The sequence below is a fragment of the Tauraco erythrolophus genome, chromosome 30 (genome assembly GCF_009769465.1).
Source record: "Tauraco erythrolophus isolate bTauEry1 chromosome 30, bTauEry1.pri, whole genome shotgun sequence".
NCBI lineage: Eukaryota > Metazoa > Chordata > Aves > Musophagiformes > Musophagidae > Tauraco > Tauraco erythrolophus.
The window spans coordinates 69,283-88,867 of record NC_141494.1 but is presented as its reverse complement, the minus strand read 5'-3'; the positions used below and the strand labels follow the sequence as shown (position 1 = coordinate 88,867).

The window sequence follows — 19,585 nt, the reverse complement described above, 5'->3', positions numbered from 1 at the left end:
AAACACAAAGAGGAAAATAAAAAAACACAAAGTAGGGGGGAACAAAGGGAAAAAAAAAAAAAGGAAGGGGGAAAAAAAAAGGAATTAAAACAAAGAGAAAAAATCACCAAAGGGAAAAAAAAAAGGAATTAAAAAAAAGGAATTAAAAAAAGAGAAAAAAATCACCAAAGGGAAAAAAAAAAGGAATTAAAAAAAAGAGAAAAAAACACCAAAGGAATAAAAAATCCCCAAAAATCAAGAGATTCTGCTAAAGTTCCGGGACTACGGGAGAACCGAGGCCGCGCGTTGAGGAATCGGCCGTTAACGGGCGACGCGGCCGGGTCCGGTTTTCCGACGGCCGCCCGGAACGTGGCCGGCGCTGCCGGATCGTGCCGCGATGGAGCGGAGGGTCCCGCGGACACGCGGTGGGTGGGGGCCTGAGGGGGGGGGCAGGCACGGAGAAGGGTGAGGGAAAATCCCCAAACCAACCAAAAAAAGTCCAGCCAGCCGGCGCTGCCGGGCACACCGGTGTGCCCAGAACTGGGGCCGGGGGGGCACTCCTGCTCCAGCCCCCCTCGGGGAGAACTCCGGAGCCTCCGGCGTCTCCGTCTTCACCTCCGCCTCTCCCCTAGGAAAACCCACGCTGCCATTTTATAGACACCGTGGCTTGAATTCAACAGAAAAAGGGGAAAACCACCCAAATCCCAACCCAAATCCACCCGGATTTGATGATTCGTGTCCCCCCCCTGCTCCGAGGGGAACGGAATGGGTCAGCGAAGCCGACCCCCTTCTCCTCTCCATCCCCTCCTCTCCTACCAGGAGCACCGCACCGGGGACGCTTTCCGCACCCAAATTTGCCACCCTTTTTGCGGAGCGAGGGTGGGGGGGACCCACCCTGGGCAGGGGAGGCTGCAGGAGACCCCCCCCCGCCCCCTCACCCACCCATTCCGCCGTTTGAAGGAAAAGGTGCCACAAGTATAAAACTCAAGTCAGATCACTCGAAGGACTCTGAATTTAGGACTACGGAGGCGATTCCAACGGAGACGCGATTCCAACGGAGATGCTAAATCAGGAAAAAGACAGCACTGGGCGCAGTAACACCGCGGGGTGGGCTCCCCCCCCGCCCCCCGCCCCTTATTTCCTGCTATTTTTGTTTGTTTTGTCGTCGTTGTTTGGAATTATAATACAATGTACATCTGTAGGAACGGTACTCCCGGCCAGATTCCGCCCCGGGAAGCCCTCGGAGCGTCAGAAAGTCCATCGGTCGTGGAGTTGGCTTTCGCTGCTGAAGCTGTTGCTCGCCGCGGCGTCGGGGTTTGGCGTTTGCCGAGTCGAATCTTCCCCTTTCAAGCTCTTCCTGCACACCGGACACGTGTCGTGCTGCAAGAGAAACGGCGGGAGCTCCAGGGAAAACCCCGCCGGGGGTCCCAGGGGAATCGCCCGGTGCCCGCCGAGCCGCGGGCGCCCGCGGGGAAAGGGTCTCACCAGCTCCAGCCACGGCACGATGCAGTTGCTGTGGAAGAAGTGGTTGCACGGTAACTGCCGGACCTGCTCCGCCACCGTGTAGTCCTCTTTGCACACAGGACACTCCAGACCCGTATCTGGAAGAGAGGTGGAGATGGATTCGGATCTCCGGGAATACCAATTCCGGTTTTTTTTTAACAAGCCGTACGACGGACGGCGGCGTTCGGCCGCCGGGTACCCAAGAAATTCCTTTCCGTTCTCCGCGTCCGACTGGCAAAAAAATAAAGCAAATTTTTGATTTGAGCCGAGTTTGGCCAAAACTTCCTCGCCCGGGAGGGCGGGAGCGCGCGGCCGGCGGCGGCGGCTTCCGTTGTCCGTGCTGCCGCGTGGCATCGACCGCCAGAGACGGCGAAAAAACCCGTCGCTCGTCCTTCGGATCGAGCCCGTAGTGCCAACGTGGGCATCCCGGCGGCGAGACCGAGCTGCCGGCACGGCTGGGCTGCGTGGCCCCGGCTCCGTCAGCCGAAAACAGGCGAGCCGGAGGATTACACCATGGAATTCAGCCGCTTCCTGGCCTCCCAGACAAGAGGAGTGTGTAAAAAACCGCGGACAAAAATACATCTGTTGTGGAAACAGCTTTTCTAATCAAAGAGTTCGTCTTACTGGAGTGGTTTAAGTTTCCAGTAATAGAGCAGCTGGGAGGGAATGGGAGCAGCCTCTGCAAACACAGAGAGGGAGGGAAAAACCACCGGGATGAGCTAATTGCAAAACCATAAACGCTCCGAGGAACCCGCGGGTCTCTGCTGCCAGCTGCGCCGCAAGAACCTGCCAGCTTTACCCGACGTTCCCGGAGCAGCTCGGCAGGAAAACGTTCCCGGCCTCGGCTGCCGGCCGGCGCGGAAAGGGAGAAAGCGACGGGTCGAGCCCGGAAACAGCAGCGGAAATGGAAGAGTTTGGAAGGTGGTAAAGCCATGGGGAATTTGGGAAGTGTCTGAGGAATGAAGGAGGTTTTTGCTGAACGCCGGGAGATCAGAGAGTCCAGGAGAACCGGCCGCAGCAAAGCGCAGGACCTCCCCGAGCCGAGGACAGGAGCGTCTCCAGTGCGAGCGGAGGCGGCAGCGGGAGCACGGAGCGGCGCTGGAAGCGTGAGGATACAGCGGCGGAGGGAGCGGGGAGCCCGGGACGGGTACGTCAACGCGCCGGGAGACGAGCGACGTCGGACCGGCCACCGATTTCACTTACCGACTTGTTCCTGAGTTACTGTCACTGTCGGGAGAGAGGAGATCTTCTCTTTGTCGGCCGGAGGTGGGCCCGTGTTTTCCAGCTGCCCCAGGAGCTGTGGAGAAAAAAAAAAAACAAACGTGTTGTGGAACGTGTCATCCCGGGAGCGGAGAGCCCGACACGAGCGGCTTGGCACGGGCTGTCCCTGGGGAACGTCTCTGACCCGATCCCAAAGCCCCCGGAGCGACAGACGTGGCCGGATTCCCAGACGGAGCACGTCGCAGCTCCCTTGCCAGAAACATTCCGGCTGCCCAAGCCTCGGAGCGAGCTCAGGCTGTTCCATCCCAGTTCAGCCGTTCCGTGCGCAGGTGACCGTTCTCCTCCTCCTCCTCTTCCTCCTCCGCAACATTCTCGGGGTTCAAACCTCACCGTCACACCTCTGACCTCGACAATCCCACTTCCAACATCGCTGCCCTCCAGATGTTTTTCCTCTTGCACCACCAGCTGGGAGACTGAAGGGCTTGGGTGGGAAGCCACAGCCATGGGAGAAGACCCAAGGACATGGAGAAGGCCCATGGCCACAGGAGAAGGACACGGGAAGCCTGGGTGGGAAGCCATGGCCACAGGAGAAGACCGAAGGACATGGGAGAAGACCGAAGGACATGGGAGAAGACCGAAGGACATGGGAGAAGGCCCGCGGCCACGGGAGAAGGACACGGGAAGCTTGGGTGGGAAGCCACGGCCAGGGGAGAAGACCCAAGGACATGGGAGAAGGCCCATGGCCACGGGAGAAGGACATGGGAAGCTCAGGTAGGAAGCCACGGCCACGGGAGAGGGTGCTGAGCTACTCCTGGTGGATTTTGAACCACAAGGGAGTTGGGAGCGATGTTTTGAGAAGAGGAAGAACCTCATAGTGCAGAAATGGGGCAGATGGAGGACCTCCTGCCTCTCCCAAGGCTTGAGCCGGGCGTTCGGAAGGACAAGACCTCCCAGGGCTCTGAAGAGAAGCTGCTTCAGCCGAGTGCAGCCACCAAAGCGCGGAGCGGCCGGATCGTCGCCTGCGCTCCGGGCGGTTCGTGTCATCTCCTGCACTGCCAACACCTTTCCAGTGTTCCAAGTTCCATGACTCACACGGATTTTCTGTGTTAAGATCCGGATTCACCGGCCATCAGCTCAAATGGTTCAGGAGAGCCCAGAGGAGCATCCGTAGGAGCTTCCTTTAACTCTGAAGGTCACGTTAAGATGTCTGGGATGACACAAAACCCCGGGATGGGCAGAGCTGCTGCTCCAGATCCGGCGAGGAGCCGAGCGGAGCCACGTAGCGACACCAACCCCACGGCACGGCGCTCGCCGGGGCTTGCTGGGCGTGGGGCGGGAGGAGGAAGGCGCCGTCTCCGAGCACGTGGGCTGCGGAATCGTTTTGGGAAGCAGTGAGTAAGGCGGGCGAGCCGGGCGAGCGACGCGGCCCGGGAAGCCGGGGGCTGCTCCCGAATGGCAGCAGATGGCTTCGCCAGGCGCTTTTGGGAGGTGTCGGCATGACAACAGCAGCCAAATTAGCTCCCAGTACAGCACCCGCCCGCTCTGCCCATCCCGGCGACGCCAACACCCTGGAAGGGCCTGTTTGGGGACGGAGGCTGGACACCCCTGATCCTCAAAGGAGCCAGACGGGAGCGGGCTCGGCTCATCCCTCCACAAACCACACGGGGAAACGGCTCAGGGCTGCAAACCGCTGAATTTTGGTGAGAGATCCGGGGCCGACGCCGGAGATTTTCACCTTCGGGCTCTGCTGAGGCCGTTGTGAGGCACCTGCCAGCCTGGCACCGCGCACGGGCTGGCAAAGAGCTGAACTATGGCACTGGATTTCCCAGACCCCTGTTCCCAGACCCTCTGAGGAGGCAGGACACCAGCAACCACCGAGCCAGAGACCGACTGCTCCTCGTCCTCATCCGAAACGTCTCCAGCAGCGGGAGCGGCCGGAGAGGAGCACAAAAACTTCCAGGCACGGATCAAAGCCGGGGCCTTCCTCCACCCAGGCACACACCGGGGTCCTACCTGGGTGACGATCGCATCGAGGCCACTCTGTCCCCATGCATAGTCCCCGGGATTCGAGTGCAGCATCCCACTCCTGCGGACGGGAAGCAGAGAGTCAAGGAAACCGTTTGGCTCATCCCAAACCAGCCCCGAGGTTTGCACGATCCTCCCAGGGATACTGGGGAGAGGGAGCTGCTGGGAACCAGGCTGCAGCTGTTCACTGGTGTGGACAGCCGTGACCAAAGCCACGGTCGAAACCGCGCTCGCTACTCACCAGGAGAAAGGGTGTTGGGAGCCAGGAATCGCCGAGTTTGCAAAAAACCCTGCAAAGATCTGCTGGATTATTCTAAAGAGGGAGGAATCAAAAGAGAGGGGGGGGAAAAAAAAAGGAAAAGTTGAGCAAACAAATACACAGCGAGAGTTTAGCCAGAACGGGAAGCAAAACACGGAATACTGCTCCCGTATTCCGGAGGCAGCCGCGTCGTGGCACGACTCACACCCCGGCAAATCCCTCCGCGGCAGGGCGAGCCCCGAGATGGGGGCACGGCACACAGCGGAACGCGGGATGCGAACTCATCGGAGCGTGGGAGGGCTGGGAGAGGAAATGACCGAGTGTCCCGAGCGCTGACTCGTATCCTGGCGGTGAGGGTTGGCACCGCGCCGGGCAAAACCCACCTTTCCCACCGCGCGGCTCCGATTCGTGCCGAGGGGGGGACAAAGGGTCGAGCGGCTGATGGGAAAACCCGCGGTTTTTGGGGCCGTGGGTCACCTACCATAAGCGCCAGGATCCCACTGCGTCAAGTTTCTCCCCAGAATCCCACATTTTATGACTGATGGGGGAAGGAGACGCTTCCAGGGGGGAATTCCGGCACTCACCCTTCGATGGCGGGAGACCTGTCGGGGCGGGAGCTGCCCCGGGATCTGTACCTCCGCGTCATGGGCAATCGCGGGGGTCGGCTTGGTCCCCAGAGGTCGGCGTGGGCTTGGTGGCCCCTCTCGTTGTCCCTGCTGTCCTGATCCAGGGAGCTGCTACTCAGAAAGGGTCTGAAGTCGGGAAAGAACATCGTGTGGTCCAAATGGTCCCAAAGCTGCGGAGGAGGAGGGAGAAAAGGGGAGACACAAACCACGCACGGCTCCGTCACTGATCCCGGTGACTCCGCTGCCAACACGGAGGCAGGGAAGTCCACCTCGACAGAAGGAACTGAGCAAAGTCATACGGTTGCCATGGCTCCCAGAAAAAAAAAGTCTGGCAAAACCGCTTAATTATAGCCCAACCGAATCAGATGTACCACCCCCGGGAAGGCCAACGCGTCGGCTCTTTCCTGCTCCGTACAGATCCCAGATATTTTTAAAGCCACCCCTGGGCTCCTGGCTACGCTCCCCCCGCTGCGGGCTCTCAGCTGGCAGAGAGATCGGGGGGTGCACGAAAACACCCCCACCCCGAGCCCCCTCGGCCGCTCTCCCCTGCCAAACCCATTTAGTTTTTATTCCTTCCGCGGCTCGGATCGCCCACGGAGGGAAACAACAGCCGAGGAGGGCACTGAAGATTTGTGATGTGGGTTTATGGAAAAATAAAAATAATAATAAAAAATTTGTAGGACACCACAAAACCAGGAGGGTCAGACAAAAACCCCTCCGTGGCCCCACGGGGTCACGCTGCCCGACACGCCGCAAAAAATGGTTTTCAAAGGAGCGGTGCCCTCGGATTTCCCGCGGGAATTAGATGTTCCGGAGCGTAACACAAGGGCTGTTCTCTTCTCGTTTGTCCCAGACCCTCGTTATGCGTTAGGACGCGATCGGAGCGGCTTCGTTTCCATTTCACACCAAATTAGCTCAACTCCACAAGCCTCTTCCCTTGCCCGGTTCCATCCGGTGTCGGAAGAATGGGAGAAGTCAAGTTTACAGCCTGTTCTCCGAATGAACACCCCGCGGATGGGAGGGTTTCCCTTGTTCCCCTGCTGGCTGTGACCAGCCCGAGCTCTGCCTGCAGCCACGCCGCGGAGAGAAGACTTTCATTTATTATTAATCCTAAAAACCGTTTAAATTTACGCAGCGCCCGTCAGGCGGAGGCATCCCAAAGCTCTTCGTAAACCAAGACGTGGGATACACGAGACGGTTTTATCTCGCCGGAACGTCGGCGGTTCTGGGCTGCGGCGCTGGGGAGGAGCGATCCGAAGGCAACGGTTTTGTCCAGGAGACAAACGGATCTGAAGAGTTGGGGAGGATGAAGGAAACCAGTTGTACGTGGGGAAGGGGGAAGCAAACTGGGAGGGATCCAGATCCGAAACGCAAAGGCGTAGAGGAGATTCAGCTCTTCGGTGACCCCGTTTCCGGCACTGGAACTGACCATGGCACGCGAAGGAAGGCTCGGTGCCAACGCAGACCCCCCCAGCACCCACCCGGGGGTGACCCTGGGCAACGAGCTGCGACTCAAAGCGTCGGGCAGCGCTCCTGGCAGGACTGGGAAACAGTTAAAGCTCCTCGATAACGCGGCAAACGAATAACCCAACCTCCGAGCGAGGCCCGCGGCAGAGGAGACGCACAGGAATTTTATTTCCGGCTGTTTTACGCAGCTCAGCTGAACTCCTGAAGGGAAACAAGAGCCCTGAGGAAGAGGAGGCTGTGCTGCCTTCCCCAGGCTCTGGAAGAGGAGCTGCCAGCCCAGCTGAATGACAAGAGACAGATTTTGTTGTAAGTCTGGATGGTTTTTTTTTTTTAGACAGACACATTTCTGGTGGAACTCGGAGCAGGGAGGAAAAAGCAGTCGAGGCAACACCTTTCCCGGCTGGATGGGCGTCCCCAATACACGTCCCAGCACCTGCCAGTGCCAGGGTGACTTTCTAGTGTCCTTTTCCTGCCCTGCCCAGTGAGCAAACCCCTGGCAGCGCCAGCAGCCTCCTCAAAAGTCACCAAGTTTCTGAAAACTCTCCGGAAGATCAAACTGTCCCTTTTCTCGAGGAGGCAAAGAGTCTCACCTGGAGCTGAGACCGAGAACCTCTTCGTGGCCAGTTCAAAAAAATAAAATAAATTGGAATTGAGATGGTAAAACTCACCTCTGCAAACTGTGTGGATGGGCTGTCGTCTATGCCGCTGCCATCTAGAAAACTGGAGAGAAACAGGCGAGTGAGAGCAGGTCCCCTCCAGAAACCAGTTCCCTTCCTGGGTGTCCTGGTTTTAGGCAGGAGTTTGTGCCACCGAGAGAAAAAAAGGGATGAGCAAACAGAGCCTGCCTGCGCCGACACGGCGGAATAATTCCTGGTGACAGATAGAATTAAAAGGCTTCTTCACGTGCCGTGACCTGACCGTGGAAAAAGTTTGGGCAAGAAACCACCACTGGATAGTTCCTGACTCTCCAGGCTCCGGAGGAGCCGGCGTTCGAGAGGAGGATGTCGTGTGATGCCGAGTCCCCTCCCCGGTGTCACCCAGTCCCAGATTCCTGCTGGGACAAGTCTTGGACACCAAATGTCCATGTTTTGGATCCCTAAGTTTTAGAATCCTGGAATGGTTTGGGTTGGAAGGGACCTCAAGGAGCATCCAGTTCCAACCCCCCTGCCATGGGCAGGGACACCCTCCACTACACCAGGTTGCTCCAAGCCTCATCCAGCCTGGCCTGGAACACTTCCAGGGATGGGGCAGCCACAGCTTCTCTGGGCAACCTGTGCCAGTGCCTCAGCACCCTCAGAAGGAAAAATTTGCAGGCAGCGCGTTCCGCTGGGTGAGCGACACCCAAGTCCCAGAGGGAAAAGGTTGTTTCCTTCTCTCTTGGCCCGAGCGGCGAGGCCGGAGACGGAGCTGGGGCCAACCAAGGCAGAGAGAACAGTACTGCGAGTCGCCATACTGGATTCCTAAGGAAAAAATCCTGCTTTTCCCTCTAAGATTCAAAAAAACCCGCAAGTGCTTTCGGTCATGGGACCTTCTGTTCAAAACTCCCATCATCCCAGGAGTCTTCCCCAAAAATCCTCGCGCGGCTCCGGCACGAGGCCGACGGCCACTTGTATTTTCAGCCTCATCCGGTATTAAGTCCGAATTCACGCGGATTTATTCGCTTTTCTCTTGCATTCCTTACTTTATCCTCGTTGTCCACAGTTTTTAGAGGCTTTACATCGGCAGAAAATTCTTATTCTGAACCCAGGAGAAACGTGCGGTGAAACAAGGGGTGTGCCGACGCGCACGTTACCTGGAATCATCCGTGACTTCCTCGATAAAGCCGGATTCACATCTCGGGCAGGTGTACTCCTGGAAAGACAGAAAAAATGGGATTTTACCCACCAAGGGCTCGGTTTGCCATTTCAGGAAAAAGATGGAGCTCAAAAAGTTAAACGCCGGGAGTCTACCGCGGATTCCTGAGCCCCGCTTCCCTGGAAAGGCTCTCTGGAAGTCCGGAGTTTTGGTTTCCTTACTTAATCCGGAGGATTTCGGAGCTCAGTGGCTGACAATTGCGGAGCAAACGCCCTCATCGAGGTTTATTTTTACGGAATAAAAATAAATTAAACCCCACAGCCTGAAGCCTGCCCAGATCACAACATTTAAGGAAAAAAAGCACCAGGATAAGGTCATTCCCAGCCCCGGCGACGGAAAATGAGTCACTTAACTGAACCGGTGTCGGAATGCCGACGAGCTGCCGGCAACGCCGCCCCGCCGCGGAGCTGGGCCTGCTGCCGCTGTGCCGCGGGGAAGACGGCTCTCGCAGGGAGCTGCCTGCCGTTATCCAGGTTGGAAAATAAATTTTTTTAAATTTTTTTTTCCACCTGGTCATCTTCACACACGGAGATTCCGTACTTAGCCAGGCTCACCGGCTCCGGAGCGCCGACACCACCGCTGCCCTGTTCTCCCACCGCGCACGCTGGTGCTTCACCGAGTTCGTAATTTGGGCTGCAACATCCCTTTTCCAGCTGTTTATCCATGAAAGGAAGCAAAGGGGCTGCTCCCCAAAACGAGAGCATCCTGGGCAGGCCCAGCTGCACGACCACGCGGCCGTCGGAAGAGCCGCTCCGCAGCCGGAGCTTTTCGGATCGTTTGGGAAAAGATTTCTTTCCAGAAGAAGTTGTCTCCGTTTTCACCGCGCCAGCCCTCGTTTGGTCCCGGAGCGGTGGATCTGCTCCGATTCCGGGAAAAACGTAGGACAAAAAGCACCCCCAGACCCTCCCTCCCTCCACCCGGCCCGCGGCAGGAGACGGGGCGCTGCCGAAATCCGGGCAGCGGTTTTCCAACCTGGGATTTGTGGGGATCTCTGTCCAAAAAGTGCCTCCAGAGCCTCCCTTCCTCTACTCACGCTTCCCGGCCCGCGGATAAACACCCTGCTGCCCGGACCCGGAGTCCGGCAGTCTAAAAATATAAATCATAAATATTAATTTCCAAAAAAAGTCTGTCTGGCGCTCTCGGCTTGGCGAGGCCGATGAGAACGGATGCGTTCGGAAGCGGAACGTGCGCCGCTCGGATCCGCGTAGGAGCAAACGCCACCGCGGAGAGCGAGTCCGGCCGGGAGCCCGGCACGGCCCCACCTCGGAACGAAAATGACAACACGGGGGGAAAAGGAGATTTTTTTTCCAGAGGAAGACTCTGCAAAATCCAAAATCCTGTTGGGCATCCCTCTCCAGAGACGGTGGGTCCGAGGTCTCATTCCAAACCGCGCCGTCCCGTTCCCAACCGTGCCATCCCATTCCCTTCTACGCCGTAGTACATTCGGAATTGCGGCAGCGCCAGCTCCAAACAGGCGTTTTAGAACCCGGATTGCGACAATTTGCGTTCCCAGATCCACCAAAAGCTCTGCCAGGCTCATCCCCACCGAAATCCACCCGCCTCCGGAGCGGAGCGAGAGCACCTCGACCCCCAGCTGGGTTTCTGGGTGCTCCCGGAATAGAAACTGGAGCGGGACGCGCCGGGAGAGCTGGGAAGGCGTCCTCCAGGCAGCGGAGCCGGCGACCTCCTTCGTGCCCGCGTGCCGCCCGGGCTCCCGACTCGGACGCGGAGGGAAAAGCTCGTGGCACGCTGGAGCCGAGCGGAGGGAAAATCCAGCAGAGGCTGGACGGGAAGGTGTTTTGTGGAGCAGGACTCGGAGTTTTACTCCCAGAGAAATTATTGAGGCACTGGGAAAGCCCGAGTCTTGAGGACAGACAGGATTTGGGCAGGTTTGGGACAGGAATTCTTTGAAAAAAGCAGATTTTGAGGCAGCGGTGGGGCGGGGGGGTAAAGTGCCGAGTCAGCAACAGGCGGAAGCTGTGTGAAAAAAGAGTGGAGCAAAATTTGGGAGACAGGAGGGGAGAGAAGCACCCGAAGGCGAAGCCACCGGCTCCAGACAAGAGGAGCTGGGCTGGATCAGGATGCAGATATCCGGCTGCCATCCCATGGGATGAGGATGAGCCTTGGGAGGCTGTGCCGTGGCCACCGAGCCATGCCGTGCCGGAGCCTGGGCGCACCCCTCTCTGCCGAGTGGCTGCGTCGCTCCATGTGCCCGGATTTGGCAGAAATCTGGGAAAGGGGCTCAGTGCCCGAGGGGTCTGACGGGCCAGGAGGGCTCCAGCACCCGCGGGCAGCAACGGAGCAGGGAGAACCCACGACTCAGAAATGAGCTTTTTGGGCTAACGGAGCCGGTGACCCCCCCTGCCAACCCCGGGGTGCCCGTGGGCACCCGGAGATCCGGTCCCCAGGCAGCGGCAGAGCGAGGTCGGCTTGGGAATCCGACCTGGATGCGGATGGAGCCCATGGATAACGGCTGCGCAGCCAGGGAAGGACGCGGGCAGACAGGTGAAGGCCCCCCTAGTCCAGTCCTGCCCCACATGCCCCCCCAGTCCTGCCCCCACCCCGGGCACTGGGATTACACCCACCACCACAGGGAACGCAACCATCATCCCAGTCCTCCCCCCTCTCCCCAAATATCGTGTCCCTCCCCCCCAGGGAAGGGCCAAACCTTCCACCCAAATCCCTCAAAATGGGGGGGGGGGAGTTATGGAGGTCACACCAGCCCCGACGTGGGGGGTGGGTCAGCCCATGCTCAGAGGTTTTTTTTTTTGGGGGGGCGGGGGGGGGTTCAGCAGGGTGGGGGGCACCTCACCGCCGCAGGGGTCAGCAGGATTTGAGGGCTCACCCCTTTCTACAGACCTGGGGGGGGCACCCCAACTCACGGGGGGGGAGGTCTGGGGGTCACCCCCTCCCTGTGGGGCTCGGGAAGGTTTGGGGGTGCCGCACGTGTCCCCTGCCCCAGGGGGAGCCCCTTCTCCACGGGGGGGCCCTTCCCTGCGGGGGTCAACGAGGTGATTGGGGGAGGGGGGGGGGTGTCACCCCTGTCTGTAGGGTTTGGGGGGAGGGGTGCCCTTCCTCGGGGGGGAGCAGGGAGGGGATGGGGGGGGTGCCCTTCCTCGGGGGGGGCAGGGAGGGGCTGCCCTTCCCCACAGGGGTCAGGGAGGGGATGGGGGGGCGGGGGCACCCCTGCCTGCAGGGTCTAGGGGGGGGATCCCCCCCCCCGGCTGAACCCCGAGAGAAAATTTGGGGGGGGACGGACGGACACGAGTCCCTCAGCCCCAGGGTCAGCCGAGCCCGGCCCGCCCCGCCAGGGGGGCAGCGGCGCGGAGAGGCCTCGCCCCCCCCCCCCGCCCCCCGCAGCCCCCCCCGCCCGCAGCCCCCCCCGCGCTCACCGGCAGCTTGGGGCTGACCTCCCCCTTGCAGCTGTGGCAGAAGAAGCGGTGCTGAGACACGGCGGCCGCCGCCGAGGCCTCCGCCATCTTCTCCCTCCGCCGGCTCCGTGCCGTCAGTCCTCCGCCGGGGCACAGAGCGCGCGGGAGGCGGGGCAGAGCGTCAGCGGAAGGGCTCGCTAGCCCGCAAGCTTCCGGCTGCGCTCGTCCGCTCCGCGCCGAGCAGCGAGTCCGCGCAGGGTAGAGCGTCGCCTCGGCCCGACGAGACGGCGCGCGGAGAGAAGCGGCCGGCGCGGTCCTCCGGAGCCCAGAGCGGCCGGAAGTGGCGGCGGAAGTGCCGGTTGCCGCGGTGACCGCAGGGGCCTAGGCCGGGCCTGGGTGAGTGAGGGCCTGGTGGGTCCCTCCGAGCACGGGGACCCCCCGACAGCTCCGCCATCCCTGGGGGGGGGGGACACGGGGACCCCCCGACAGCTCCGCCATCCCCGGGGGGGACACGGGGACCCCCCGACAGCTCCGCCATCCCTGGGGGGGGGACACGGGGACCCCCCGACAGATCCGCCATCCCCGGGGGGGACACGGGGACCCCCTGACAGATCCGCCATCCCGGAGGGGGGGAACACGGGGACCCCCCGACAGATCCGCCATTCCCCGCCGTCCCGTCCCCCCCTAGACAGCCGCACTAACGCCAGCGCTCCCCCCCCAGCACCGCCGGCTGTTCCCGGCTGCTGCCGCCATGACCCAGGCAGAAATCAAGCTGTGCTCCCTCCTGCTGCAAGAACATTTTGGGGAGATCGTGGAGAAGATCGGCACGTACCTCGTCCGGACGGGCGCGCAGCCGCTGCGGATCATCGTCGGCGAGACGGGGCTGCTGCTGGATCAGGTACGTCGGGGTTGGGACGGTGGCAAACACCGGCGGCTCGGTGCCAGGACGGTGACAAACAGCGGCGGATCGGTGCCGGGACAGTGACAAACACCGGCAGCTCAGCTGGGGACGGGACGGTGACAAACACCGGCAGCTCAGTGCCAGGATGGTGACAAACACCGGCGGATCGGTGCTGGGACGGTGACAAACACCGGCAGCTTGGCACTGGGGACAGGACGGTGACAAACACCGGCAGCTCAGTGCCGGGACGGTGACAAACACCGGCGGATCGATGCCGGGACAGTGACAAACACCGGCGGATCGGTGCTGGGATGGTGACAAACACCGGCGGATCGGTGCTGGGATGGTGACAAACACTGGCAGATCAGCTGGGGACGGGACGGTGACAAACACCGGCGGATCAACGCCGGGACAGTGACAAACACCGTCAGCTCAGCGCCAGGGACAGTGTCAGTGGAGGGAAAGCGCCGGCCGCGCGGGGAGGAAACACCCCGTGACCGCCGTGCCGGGGGGTGGGCGCGGCGTGGGCTCCTCTGCCGCGTAACCGGACCCCCCCGTGCCCCCGGCAGGTGAAGAAGGCGCTTTGCGTCCTCATCCAGCACAACCTGGCAACGTACCAGGTGCAGAGGAGGGGGTTCGTGGAGTACGAGGCGCGGTGCCAGCGGATCCTGCGGATCCTCCGCTACCCCCGTTACATCTACACCGCCAAGACCCTCTACGGCGACACTGGGGAGCTCGTGGTGGAGGAGCTGCTCCTCAACGGCAAGCTGACGATGAGTGCGGTGGTGAGGAAGGTGGCGGACAGGCTGACCGAAACGATGGAAGGTGGGAATCGCCTCGCCGTGAAAACAGGGATCTGGGAGCGGGAGGAGGCGCGGCGGCTGCTGGAGGCTGGTTTTGCTCAGCGAGTGTGGTACCAGAGGCTCTTTGGGCCGCCTTCCGTGGGGAAGGTGGCCATGAACTTGGAGAAGGAGCCACCCAAAGTGACCTCGCTGCCAGAGGGGTTATAAATCACAGAATCCTGGAATGGTTTGGGTTGGAAGGGACCTCAAAGATCAGCCAGTTCCAACCCCCCTGCCATGGGCAGGAGCACCCTCCACTACACCAGGTTGCCCAAAGCCTCATCCAACCTGGCCTGGAACACTGCCAGGGATGGGGCAGCCACAGCTTCTCTGGGAAACCTGGTCCAGTGCCTCACCACCCTCAGAGGGAAGAATTTCTTCCTTAGATCCCATCGAAATCTCCCCTCTTCCAGTTCAAAGCCATCGCCCCGTGTCCTGTCACTCCACACCCGTGTCCAAAGCCCCTCTCCAGCTTTCCTGTAGCCCCTTTAGGTACTGGGAGGTGCTGGAAGGTCTCCCCGGAGCCTTCTCTTCTCCAGGCTGAACAGCCCTAACTCTCCCAGCCTGTCCCCGCAGCAGAGGTGCTCCAGCCCTCAGATCATCTCCGTGGCCTCCTCTGGACTCCCACCCCAAACCAGCCTCTGAGCACCGTGTTTGTGGTGCTCCTCTGAGCACAGCAGCGTCACCTCGTCCCCTGCCCGGGGCCGACACAGCCTGACGCCGTCGTCCCTTTTTCCCTGGCCCAGATGGGAAGGCCATGGATTACGCCGACGTCTCCAACACGTTCGTGCGCCTGGCAGACACACACTTCGTCCAGAGGTGCCCGCTGGTCCCCGCCGCCCCGGAGAGCCCCGCGGCGCCGCCTCCCCCGGCGCCCACCTTGGTGATCAGCGAGAAGGACATGTACGCCGTGCCCAGGCTGAACCTCGTAGGTGAGACGCCCCTCGGGGACCCCTGGGTGCTCCCAGATGGTTTTCCGGGTGTCCGGGGAGCGCTCGGCCACGCGCTCCTCACCCGGGACCATGACGGCAGTGTTTAAAAGCGAACGGCGCCGTCTTTGCGTGACAGGGAGAGGGAAGCGGAGACGATCGTGTGATGAGGAAGACCACGGTGAACACAAGGCCAAGAAGCAGAAGCAGGATGGGGAGAGCTCGGAGGTGCGTGGGATGTTGAAGGAACGGCGCCCTCGGCTCCGCGGGGCCGTAAATCGGAGCCGGAGGCAGCTGCCCGGTGGGCAGAGGGCACCGCTGGCACCTGTGCTGGGGTCGGAGCTCCGTCCTTCTTGGCCGAGCTCACGGGCTCGGGGGATCCGGCGTCTTCCCTAAGGCCTTCTCCTGCTCCAAGCGAGCAGTTTTCGTGGCTCCTCTCCCTCCGTTTTTGTCTCTTTTCCCTCAGTTTTTTGTGGCTCCTCTCCCTCAGTTTTTCTCTCTTTTCCCCTCAGTTTTTCTCTCCTCTCCCTCTGTTTTCCTCTCTTTTCCCTCAGTTTTCCTCTCTTTTCCCTCAGTTTTCCTCTCTTTTCCCTCAGTTTTCCTCTCTTTTCCCTCAGTTTTCCTCTCTTTTCTCTCACTTTTCCTCTCTTTTCTCTCACTTTTCCTCTCTTTTCCCTCAGTTTTCGTGGCTCCTCTCCCTCAGTTTTTTGTGGCTCCTCTCCCTCAGTTTTTCTCTCTTTTCCCCTCAGTTTTTCTCTCCTCTCCCTCTGTTTTTGTCTCTTTTCCCTCAGTTTTTGTGGCTCTTCTCCCCCAGTTTTTGTCTCTTTTCCCTCAGTTTTTGTGGCTCCTCTCCCTCCGTTTTTGTCTCTTTTCCCTCAGTTTTTGTGGCTCCTCTCCCTCCATTTTTGTCTCTTTTCCCTCAGTTTTTTGTGGCTCCTCTCCCTCAGTTTTTGTCTCTTTTCCCTCAGTTTTTCTCTTTTCTCTCACTTTTCCTCTCTTTTCCCTCAGTTTTCGTGGCTCCTCTCCCTCAGTTTTTCTCTCTTTTCCCTCAGTTTTTGTCTCTTCTCCCTCAGTTTTCCTCTCTTCTCCCTCAGTTTTTGGCTCCTCTCCCCCCACAGCCTCCGCCTGACGATGGCATTTACTGGCAAGTCAACATCGACCGGTTCCACCAGCATTTTCGGGACCAGGGGATCGTCAGCGCCGTGGCCAACCGCATGGACCAGGTTCGTGGAGGCGCCCGGAACCCTCCAGTGGCTCCTCTCAGAGCTCAGCGGCTGCGGTCGCGGTGGGGGGGTCTGGACCCCCGTTTTGGGGGAGTGGCCCACATTCGCTCGCCGCTGCGGGACGCGCCCAGGACACAGGTTCTCCCGCCCTAAGGGCCGTTTCCTTCCCCCCCACCTCTCCCAAAACCAGACCAGCAGCGAAATCGTGCGGACGATGCTGCGGATGAGCGAAGTCACCACGTCCTCCGGCGCGCCGTACACACAGCCGCTCTCTTCCAACGAGGTCGGTTCCTTCTCCCGAGCAGTCGGGGCGTAGCCGAGGCCTTTCTCCGCGGGCACGGCTCCGGCGCCGGGATCGGATCGGGTGGGAAAAGTCCGTTAAGCACCTGCAGGTTTCGAAAAGTGGGTTATTCCATTTTACCCCCGCTTCCATCGTGCCTGTTTTCCCTCCCGTAGATATTCAGGTCTCTTCCGGCCGGATACAACATCGCGAAGCAAGTTTTGGACCAGTACCTCACCCTGTTAGCCGACGACCCGGTAAGAAACCCGGAATTGCTGGTTTTACCGCCCCGACACAGGAATTTGGCGCGTTACGGAAGCGAAGGTGCCGCTGGATGGCAGCTCCTCGCTCAGCTCCCCGCCTCGGCGCCGCGAAAATCTACGGATTACTTTTTACAGTCGAGATTTTAGGAAAATCAGGATTTTTATTACTTTGTGATGTTCGGGATTATTATTTATCTTTTTTTTGTAGCTCGAGTTTGTGGGGAAATCGGGGGACAGCGGCGGGGGCACGTACACCGTCAGTATCCTTTGTGGGCAAACTCCCTGACCCGGTGTTTTCCAGCGCGTAAAACAATTCCCAAGGGCTGGCGTTGTCCCTTGACCTTGACCTTGACCAGATCTCCACAAGGCCCTGGCGTCTCTGGCAACGGCGACCCTGGAGTCCATCGTGGAGGAGAGGTGAAGCGGCGACTCGAAGGCTTCTCTGCCCTTCCTCGCCTCCGTCCGCTGATTTGTTTTCCTCTCCCATCCAGGTTCGGTTCCCGCTGCGCCAGGATATTCCGCTTGCTCCTGCGAAAGAAGCATCTGGAGCAAAAGCAAGTGGAGGATTTTGCCATGATCCCGGCCAAGGAAGCCAAGGACATGCTCTACAAAATGCTGTCGGAGAACTTTGTGTCCCTGCAGGTGAGTGCGCCCGCCCCGGCACCGGAGCGCCGGGAACGTGAGGCCGAAGAGCGGCTTCCCGGAGCGAGAGGACACTCAGCTGCAGGAGATGGAGGAGATGATGACGGCCCCGGAGCGCCAACAGTTGGAGAACCTCAAACACTTCCCGGAGCGAGAGCCAGCATTGCTCTCCTGCTCCTCACGGAGTTGTCCGGGTGACGGGCGTTCCGTCAAGGCTGTGCCCCGCGTGGGACACCGGCAAACGCGCGGCTCGGTCCCCAACGCCGTGTGGCTCATGGTGACACCCATCCCCCTCCTCCTCTCACCCACCGGCAGGAGATTCCCAAGACTCCGGACCACGCGCCGTCCCGCACCTTCTACCTCTACACCGTGAACGTCCCGTCCTCCGCGCGGATGTTGCTGCACAGGTGCTACAAGGTACAAGCCGGGCACCACCGTGGCCGCTCCGGGGACCCTGCTCAGCCCCAAAAGCCACCGGCACCTGCCGGGTCCCCACGTGGCCTCAATCCACACCAATATTCCCAAGCAGGGGCACAAAATCCAGGACCCCCTAAGCGTGCTCCTGCACCAGGTGTGGAACCCAGTGGCTCTCCACCACCACCACCACACATGGTGGTTCTTCTCATCCTCCTCCACCACCATGTGTGGTTCTCCTCTTTCTCCTCCACCACCACCACCACATGTGGCTCTTCTCCTTCTCCCCCTCCTCCACCACACATGCTTCTCCTCCTTGTCCACCACCACCACGCATGGTTCTCCTCCTCCTCCACCACCACCATGACGCATGGTTCTTCTCCTCCACCTCCTCCATCCTGGGGACTCTCCCAGATGGTGCCACCAGGGATGGCAGCACCAACGTCCCCGTTTCACCACCCGTTTCGGGTTTTGCTGCTAGAGCGTGGGGGTCTCCTCTCCCCGTGCCCCCCGCAGCATGCGGCGCGGACCCTCACCCTGCCCTGTTTCTCCTTCCTCTTCCCAGAGCGTGGCCAACCTCATCGAACGGCGCCAGTACGAGACCAAGGAGAACAAGTGAGTGCCGGGGCACGGGCGCCACGCGGAAAAGGGTGGTGGGTTCTGCGGGGGGGGACCTCGCCGAATGGCTGAGCTGCCATTTTGTCATGCCTTGCCCTCCCCCCCCCCACCCCAGGAGGCTGCTGGAGAAGTCGCAGAGGGTGGAAGCCATCCTGGCCTCCATGCAGGCCACCGGCGCTGAGGACACTCAGCTGCAGGAGATCGAGGAGATGATCACGGCCCCGGAGCGCCAACAGTTGGAGAACCTCAAACGCAACGTCAACAAGTGAGCGCGGGAGGGGGGGACACCCCCAACCGGGACTGGAACGGGCTGGGGGGCCCCACCGGCCCCTTCCCACTGCTCCCTCCGTCCCCCAGGATCGACGCCAGCGAGAACCAAGTGGACGAGACCATCTTCGTGCTGGAGTCGTTCATCGAGAGCACCATGAAGAAGCCCTGAGGTGGGGGGGGAAAGGGTGGGGCCACACACAGGCCACGCCCCCACCCATCACACTCCCGCTATTGTCAAAAAAATAAACCCAAACCCACCAATTCTGCCCCAAAATCCTCGTGGGGGCAGAGCCCCTTTTTGAGGAGTTTCGGAGCAGGTAGGGGTGAGCCGGGGGCAAATCCTGGCACCCTCGTGCCCCCAAACTCCGGTTCCACGCGCCCGGATCGGCAAATCCTCTGGATTTAACGCTTTTATTGCCTCGAAATACTTTACCACGGGGTTACAAGGAACAGGAAACGGTCCAAGCGGAGAATAACGTGCGCTGCTCCCCCATCCCGAGCCACCGGCACGGCCTCCGCTTCGGATTTCAGGGAATGAGCAGTTAAAAAAGAAAAGGTGCTAAAAAAAGAATTAAAAATAAAAAATTGCTACAAGGCGCTACGGCTCGGCGGGAGCCGCGGCAGCTCTGCGGCGACGGCGCTGCCGGGGTTACAAATGAAATTTATTTTAAATAAATAAATTGTGCAACGTCTCCACGACCTTCACTTGCGGAGACGGAAACGGGGAAATCTTTGGGATTACGTCCGTACAAAAGCCGCGACCGAAAAACCGAGATCATCTGGCTGTGCTCCGCACAGGTGGGAAGGGTTAAAAGGAGGAAAACAAATCGATGTTAATTTTTTTAAAAAAAAAAAAATACATTGGAATTTCAAGGGTGGCAGCGCTGGCGCTGCGGGA

General features: G+C 60.1%; 2 protein-coding genes across 3 annotated transcripts; one reads left to right on the top strand and one right to left on the bottom strand.

Annotated features, from left to right (window-relative positions):
- Positions 1-1,179: 1,179 nt before the first annotated feature.
- Positions 1,180-12,439, bottom strand: RNF115 (ring finger protein 115). Its single transcript, XM_086628380.1, has 9 exons — positions 12,327-12,439; positions 8,873-8,931; positions 7,749-7,800; positions 5,572-5,783; positions 4,970-5,041; positions 4,717-4,789; positions 2,686-2,779; positions 1,465-1,580; positions 1,180-1,359 (listed from the first exon to the last, which is right to left on the bottom strand). The coding sequence occupies exons 1-9, from the start codon at positions 12,411-12,413 to the stop codon at positions 1,228-1,230; spliced, it is 897 nt and encodes a 298-aa protein (XP_086484506.1). The 5' UTR covers positions 12,414-12,439; the 3' UTR covers positions 1,180-1,227.
- Positions 12,440-12,666: 227 nt separating this feature from the next.
- Positions 12,667-19,296, top strand: POLR3C (RNA polymerase III subunit C). Of its 2 annotated transcripts, XM_086628415.1 has the most exons (15): positions 12,667-12,701; positions 13,027-13,203; positions 13,776-14,031; positions 14,795-14,980; positions 15,117-15,205; positions 16,096-16,200; positions 16,391-16,483; positions 16,657-16,737; positions 16,952-17,003; positions 17,100-17,160; positions 17,235-17,385; positions 17,701-17,802; positions 18,365-18,414; positions 18,533-18,682; positions 18,775-19,296. In XM_086628415.1, the coding sequence occupies exons 2-15, from the start codon at positions 13,057-13,059 to the stop codon at positions 18,854-18,856; spliced, it is 1,605 nt and encodes a 534-aa protein (XP_086484541.1). In that variant the 5' UTR covers positions 12,667-12,701; positions 13,027-13,056; the 3' UTR covers positions 18,857-19,296. The 2 variants fall into 2 exon arrangements, with proteins under 2 accessions (XP_086484541.1, XP_086484542.1); XM_086628416.1 differs by lacking the exons at positions 16,952-17,003; positions 17,100-17,160; positions 18,775-19,296 and having other exon boundaries at positions 18,533-18,645.
- The last annotated feature ends 289 nt before the right edge of the window (positions 19,297-19,585 follow it).

What these genes read in the sequence shown, in the direction of transcription:
- RNF115 (XM_086628380.1), bottom strand. Translation starts at nt 12,413, where the DNA reads ATGGCGGAGGCCTCGGCGGCGGCCGCCGTGTCTCAGCACCGCTTCTTC. An exon ending in GAAGTCACGGATGATTCCAG is followed by an intron (nt 7,801 to 8,872) that starts GTAACGTGCGCG and finishes GTTTCTCTCCAG; the next exon opens with TTTTCTAGATGGCAGCGGCA. An exon ending in AGTAACTCAGGAACAAGTCG is followed by an intron (nt 1,581 to 2,685) that starts GTAAGTGAAATC and finishes CCTCTCTTCCAG; the next exon opens with ATACGGGTCTGGAGTGTCCT.
- POLR3C (XM_086628415.1), top strand. Translation starts at nt 13,057, where the DNA reads ATGACCCAGGCAGAAATCAAGCTGTGCTCCCTCCTGCTGCAAGAACAT. An exon ending in GCTGACCGAAACGATGGAAG is followed by an intron (nt 14,032 to 14,794) that starts GTGGGAATCGCC and finishes TCCCTGGCCCAG; the next exon opens with ATGGGAAGGCCATGGATTAC. An exon ending in GCCCAGGCTGAACCTCGTAG is followed by an intron (nt 14,981 to 15,116) that starts GTGAGACGCCCC and finishes TTTGCGTGACAG; the next exon opens with GGAGAGGGAAGCGGAGACGA.